Source organism: Nerophis ophidion, linkage group LG07, assembly GCF_033978795.1.
Source record: "Nerophis ophidion isolate RoL-2023_Sa linkage group LG07, RoL_Noph_v1.0, whole genome shotgun sequence".
NCBI classification, from domain to species: domain Eukaryota; kingdom Metazoa; phylum Chordata; class Actinopteri; order Syngnathiformes; family Syngnathidae; genus Nerophis; species Nerophis ophidion.
Window position 1 is genome coordinate 71923381 of NC_084617.1, and position 7112 is coordinate 71930492.

Here is a 7112-nt window from a genome sequence, read left to right on the forward strand (position 1 = left end):
GGACACGTTGGGAAGACTATGTCTCCCGGCTGGCCTGGGAACGTCTCGGGATCCCCCGGGAAGAGCTAGACGAAGTGGCTGGGGAGAGGGGAGTCTGGGTTTCCCTGCTTAGGCTTTTGCCTCCGCGACCCGACCTCGGATAAGCGGAAGATGATGGATGGATGGTACCGCTGGAGGCATGACCAAGTCCTTAAGACCATTGCTGAAACCATCAGCGCAGGACTTGTGTGGGCGAAGCAGTTCCGACCCTCCAAGAAAATCATCGCCTTTGTCAGAGCTGGGGAGCAGCCAACCCCTGCCAGAAGAACTTCTGCGGGCATCCTAACCTCTGCAAGAGACTGGCAGCTGTTGGTGGACCTTGAACATCAGCTGAAGTTCCCCAGCCACATTGCAGTCACCACCCTGCGACCAGACATTGTCCTCGTGTCTGAGTCCACCAAGCAGGTAGTGCTGCTGGAGCTGACCGTCCCATGGGAAGACCGCCTGGAAGAAGCCTTTGAGAGGAATATCTCCAAGTACGCGGGACTGGTCAGTGACTGTCAGCAGGCTGGCTGGAGAGTTGAGGTTGGATGAAGGGGTTTTGCAGCCCGCTCCTTGACCAGAGCCTTCAGCACATTGGGCATCGAGGGCGAGAGAAGGAGGAGAGCCCTCCGCAGTACCACCGATGCGGCAGAGAGGGCCTCAAGATGGCTGCGGCTCAAAAAGGGGAGAGCCATGGAGTCATGGTAGCTAACTAGCCATCTGGACACAAGCTGGGGTCTGATCAGCCCAGGCTGGGTCACCTGGAGGAGGGTGTATGATGTTGAAAGACCCGAAACACCCGATGAGTCCAGGCACATCACTGAAGATGTGTCCAGAGGCATCAGTAGATGTATGTACACAGTTTAAAATTGTGTTTACCATGAATGATTAACGTGGACCCCGACTTAAAACAAGTTGAAAAACTTATTCGGGTGTTTTTATTGATTGATTGATTGAACTTTTATTAGTAGATTGCACAGTACAGTACATATTCCGTACAATTGACCACTAAATGGTAACACTCGAATAAGTTTTTCTGGTGTTTCTAAAACCACTAAACGGGTGTTAGCATTTAGTAGTTAATTGTACGGAATATGTCTCAATCAATCAATCAATCAACACATGCATAAACTTTAGTCTTGCTTTTAAATGTTTGGATTTTACAGCACGCTATAATGTGACTACAAAACCAATCTACAGTAGGCTACCTTTGCTGCCCGGTCAGGATTAATCGCACACCACCTAGTGTTCTGTGTGCGCCCAGTGGTGTGTTGTTACAGCTTAGCATAGCAGTGGAGAAAACTCAACGAAACTCAACGAAAGCCCAAAACAGAGTCGAATTACACGCTTAAGATGGGTAAGTGCAAGTTCAACGATTTGTGGCTCGAGAACGATTGCTGAGATCATTATCCATGCGTTTGTTACGTCTCGCCTCGACTACTGTAACGTATTATTTTCGGGTCTCCCCATGTCTAGCATTAAAAGATTACAGTTGGTACAAAATGCGGCTGCTAGACTTTTGACAAGAACAAGAAAGTTTGATCACATTACGCCTGTACTGGCTCACCTGCACTGGCTTCCTGTGCACTTAAGATGTGACTTTAAGGTTTTACTACTTACGTATAAAATACTACACGGTCTAGCTCCAGCCTATCTTGCCGATTGTATTGTACCATATGTCCCGGCAAGAAATCTGCGTTCAAAGTACTCCGGCTTATTAGTGATTCCCAAAGCCCAAAAAAAGTCTGCGGGCTATAGAGCGTTTTCCGTTCGGACTCCAGTACTCTGGAATGCCCTCCCGGTAACAGTTCGAGATGCTACCTCAGTAGAAGCATTTAAGTCTCACCTTAAAACTTATTTGTATACTCTAGCCTTTAAATAGACTCCCTTTTTAGACCAGTTGATCTGCCGTTTCTTTTCTTTTTCTCCTATGTCCCACTCTCCCTTGTGGAGGGGGTCCGGTCCGATCCGGTGGCCATGTACTGCTTGCCTGTGTATCGGCTGGGGACATCTCTGCGCTGCTGATCTGCCTCCGCTTGGGATGGTTTCCTGCTGGCTCCGCTGTGAACGGGACTCTCGCTGCTGTGTTGGATCCGCTTTGGACTGGACTCTCGCGACTGTGTTGGATCCATTGTGGATTGAACTTTCACAGTATCATGTTAGACCCGCTCGACATCCATTGCTTTCCTCCTCTCCAAGGTTCTCATAGTCATTATTGTCACCGATGTCCCACTGGGTGTGAGTTTTCCTTGCCCTTATGTGGGCCTACCGAGGATGTCGTGGTGGTTTGTGCAGCCCTTTGAGACACTAGTGATTTAGGGCTATATAAGTAAACATTGATTGATTGATTGATTGATTGATTTATTGCGTGGTTGAAGTCGGTGGATGGAAACGTGTAAAGTGTTTGAGACCCGGATATGGAGCCATTGAGGAGGAAAGTGTTTGTAAACATTGCGGTGAAAGGGAATAGAATAATAATGTAAAAGTACAAAATCTGTGTCAAAAGCTTCTGAAACGCCACAAACACTTGCTTAACTATACAAGGATCAAGGTTGTCTTGATCCTTTGGGAAAGCCATTCTAAAACCTTCATTCTAGACCGATTTAGCCATTCCTTTACCACTTTTGACGTGTGTTTGGAGTTATTGTCCTATTGGAACACCCAACTGCGCCCAAGACCCAACCTCCGGGCTGATGATTTTAGGTTGTCCTGAAGAATTTGGAGGTAATCCTCCTTTGGTCCCATTTACTCTCTGTAAAGCACCAGTTTCATTGGCAGCAAAACAGGCCATGAGCGTAATACTACCACCACAATGCTTGACGGTAGGGATGGTGTTCCTGGGATTAAAGGCCTCAACTTTTCTCCTCCAAACATATTGCTTGGTATCGTGGCCAAACAGCTCAATTTTTGTTCCATCTGACCACAGCACTTTCCTACAGAAGGTCTTTTCTTTGGCCATGTGATGTCAGACACATGATGTCGACAAAAATTGAGCTGTTTGGCCACAACACCCAATGGATTTTTGCCCTTTCACAATCAGTAAAAGAGACAAAAAGACAAAAGGTTTTTGTTTTTTTTGTCGTTTTCTAACGTAAAAATCAACTCGTCCTCGGTGGCGAGCAACGCAGCTAATGTGGGCAATCAATTCTACATCTAAACCACTTTAAAAACTGTCAACAATACTTCATTTACTGTACGTTCCGTGACCCGTACCCGCACTTTCCGCAAACCGTCTCCTTGGTGTTGATAGTCTCACTTTGTTCCAAAGGATTAAAACCTAAATTGGTGGGTGCTGTGGAATCGGGTCATTTTGTTCTCCATGTTCGTTACTTTGTCCATCACAAGCTAAAGCACGCATGAACATGACGGTCATCGGCGCTGGAAAAGTTATCGAGTTAATTTTCATCTATTGTTCGGTAATTGACTTAACGAATATCGGCTCCAGTTGTAAGAGCTCTCCAAAGTGAGCCACAACAAAAGGCTGTACAAAACTGTGTATAGTACAACTAATTACAAACCTCGTTTCCATTTGAGTTGGGAAATTGTGTTAGAGGTAAATAAAAACAGAATACAATGATTTGCAAATCCTTTTCAACCCATATTCATATACAAAGACAAAATATTTGATGTTCAAACTCATAGATTTTATTTTATTTTTTGCAAATAACAATCAACTTAGAATTTCATGGCTGCAACACGTGCCAAAGTAGTTGGGAAAGGGCATGTTCACCACTGTTTTACATCACCTTTTCTTTTAACAACACTCAATAAATGTTTGGGAACTGAGGAAACTAATTGTTGTAGCTTTGAAAGTGGAATTATTTCCCATTCTTGTTTTATGTAGAGCTTCAGTCGTTCAACAGTCCGGGGTCTCCGCTGTCGTATTTTACGCTTCATAATGCGCCACACATTTTCCATGGGAGACAGGTCTAAACTGCTGGCGGGCCAGGAAAGTACCCGCTCTCTTTTTTTTACGACGCCACGCTGTTGTAACACATGCTGAATGTGGCTTGGCATTGTCTTGCTGAAATAAGCAGGGGCGTTCATGAAAAAGACGGCGCTCAGATGGCAGCATATGTTGTTCCAAAACCTGTATGTACCTTTCAGTATTAATGGTGCCTTCACAGATGTGTAAGTTACCCATGCCTTGGGCACTAATGCACCCCCATACCATCACAGATGCTGGCTTTTGAACTTTGCGCCTATAACAGTCCGGATGGTTCTTTTCCTCTTTGGTCCGGAGGACACAACGTCCACAGTTTCTAAAAACAATTTAAAATGTGGACTCGTCAGACCACAGAACACTTTTCCACTTTGCATCAGTCCATCTTAGATGATCTCGGGCCCAGAGAAGTCGGTGGCGTTTCTGGATGTTGTTGATAAATGGCTTTCGCTTTGCATAGTAGAGCTTTAACTTGCACTTACAGATGTAGCGACAAACTGTATTTAGTGAGAGTGGTTTTCCGAAGTGTTCCTGAGTCCATGTGGTGATATCCTTTAAAAATTGATGTCGGTTTTTGATACAGTGGTTATTCAATGTTGGTTTCCGGCCATTCCGCTTACGTGGAGTGATTTTTCCAGACTCTCTGAAGCTTTTGATGATATTATGGACTGTAGATGTTGAAATCCCTAAATTTCTTGCAATTGCACTTTGAGAAACGTTGTTCTTAAACTGTTTGACTATTTGCTCACGCAGTTGTGGACAAAGGGGTGTACCTCGCCCCATCCTTTCTTGTGAAAGATTGAGCTTTTTTGGGGGTGGGAAGCTGTTTTTATACCCAATCATGGCACCCACCTGTTCCCAATTAACCTGCACACCTGTGGGATGTTGCAAATAAGTGTTTGATGAGCATTCCTCAACTTTATCAGTATTTATTGCCACCTTTCCCAACTTCTTTGTCACGTGTTGCTGGTATCAAATTCTAAAGTTAATGATTATTTGCCAAAAAAAAAAAAAAGTTTTTGCAGTTTGAACATCAAATATGTTGTCTTTGTAGCATATTCAACTGAATATTTCCCAACTCATATGGAAACAGGGTTGGTAGTTAAATACCTGACTTGCTTTTGCTTTTTTTACACCCTATTTGTTGTAAATAACAAACCGCATGACATACATTGAATTCTATATGGATAGTTTCAGCCATTTTATTACTGGCTTAATCTTTTTTGCAAACTTTACCTAGGTTTCCAAGGAGGCTCCACAAGATGGTTCGCCGGCTTGTGCCTGACTGTGACGTGCGGTTTTTGAGGTCCGAGGTTGGCAGCGGGAAAGGTGCTGCTATGGTAACGGCTGTAGCCTTGCGCCTTGCTGCTCAGAACGCTGACCGTCAACGCATCCTCAACACTCTGCGTTTGAATCGGGAGCAGCTGCTGAGAGTGAAAACACTTGTAGGTGAAGGTATGGTGCGAGGCCTCTCCAAGCAAGAACATGACCAGGCCAGCATCAGGATGCTTCCGACATTTGTCGGGTCCATTCCAGATGGAACAGGTAGCTCTTAACACACGTATAATCCCCTTCCATGACTGAAACTTGCCTATGACTTATTCTCTGTTTTTAGAACAAGGGGATTTCTTGGTTTTGGACCTTGGAGGCTCAAGTTTTAGAGTGTTGCTTGTGCATGTGCAAAGCGGCAGAACACACAATGTTGACATGCACCAGAAGGTCTACAATATCCCACAGGAGACAATGCAAGGCACAGGAGAAGAGGTAAAGTCTCTTGCACTTCTTAAAGGGGAACATTATCACAATTTCCAAAGGGTTAAAAAAAAAAAAAAAAATCAGTTCCCAGTGGCTTGTTGTATTTTTTGAAGTTTTTTTCAAAATTTTACCGGTCTCGGAAAATCCCTAAATAAAGCTTTAAAGTGCTTTATTTTCGCTTTCTGCGAAGACATTGGCCATTTCCCTGTGACGTCACACAGTGCTGCCAATGTAAACAAACAATGGGAATACCACAGCAAGATATAGCGACATTAGCTCGGATTCAAACTCGGATTTCAGCGATTTAAGCGATTCAACAGATTACGCATGTATTGAAACAGATGGTTGGAGTATGAAAGTATTGAAGAACAAACTGAAGCTATTGACGCTATTCATAGTCATAGCATGGCCGGTAAAATGTGCGGACCAAACAATCAGGACTTTCGCATCTCGTGGCACTGGAGCAACTTAAATCCGTCGATTGGTAAGTGTTTGATTCGCATTAAATGTGGGTGGAAGGAAACGTAATATAGTTGCAAATGCATCTACAGGTTATCCATACATCTCTGTAACATGTCTGCTTTAGCACCGCCGGTAAATAGCATGTTAGCATCGATTAGCGTACCATGTTAGCATCGATTAGCTGGCAGTCAACATCAACAAAACTCACCTTTGTGATTTCGTTGACTATCGTTGCAAATGCATCTGCAGGTTATCCATACATCTCTGTGCCATGTCTGACCTTAGGATCGCCGGTAAAATTTGGAGACACTCCGGCTCATTCAATGGGGTTCTGGCGGCAGATTTATTGCCACTTTGGCATCTTCGGGCCAGTGGTGCAACTTGAATCCCTCCCTGTTAGTGTTGTTACACCCTCCGACAACACACCGACGAGGCATGATGTCTCCAAGGTTCCAAAAAATAGTCAAAAAAACGGAAAATAACAGAGCTGAGACCCGGTGTTTGTAATGTGTTGAAAATGAAAATGGTGGGTGTGTTACCTCGGCGACGTCACATTCTGACGTCATCGCTTCCAGCGTGATAAACAGAAAGGCGTTTAATTCACCAAAATTCACCCATTTAGAGTTCGGAAATCGGTTAAAAAAAAAAAATTGTCTTTTTTCTGCATCATCAAGGTATATATTGACGCTTACATAGGTCTGGTGATAATGTTCCCCTTTAAAAGTACTATTATTGTAGTGCTTGTGAAGTAATGGACTATTTGTCCAAAAGGTGCCTTATCCTATATTTGCGACATGATGTAAAAATGCCACCTAATGAGGTTATGGTGTTTTAAGGTTTCATTTTTATGCCACTCTTAAATCAAAAGATGTCCGATAATGGCTTTTTTTGCCGATATCCGATAAAATAAACTTAAAAGAATAAAAAATAT

The 7112-nt window shown here is 43.8% G+C and overlaps 1 protein-coding gene across 2 annotated transcripts in view; it reads left to right on the plus strand.

Moving 5' to 3' along the window:
- The window catches only part of hk2 (hexokinase 2), a 97849-nt gene that overhangs the window by 41859 nt on the left and 48878 nt on the right, over positions 1-7112 (plus strand). The window contains exons 10-12 of one of the 2 annotated variants that reach the window (XM_061907073.1): positions 5205-5277; positions 5338-5509; positions 5580-5728. In XM_061907073.1, coding sequence (XP_061763057.1) covers positions 5205-5277; positions 5338-5509; positions 5580-5728 — 394 coding nt within the window. Of the gene's footprint in view, positions 1-5204; positions 5510-5579; positions 5729-7112 lie in introns of both variants that reach the window. The other variant, XM_061907072.1, reaches the window with a different exon arrangement.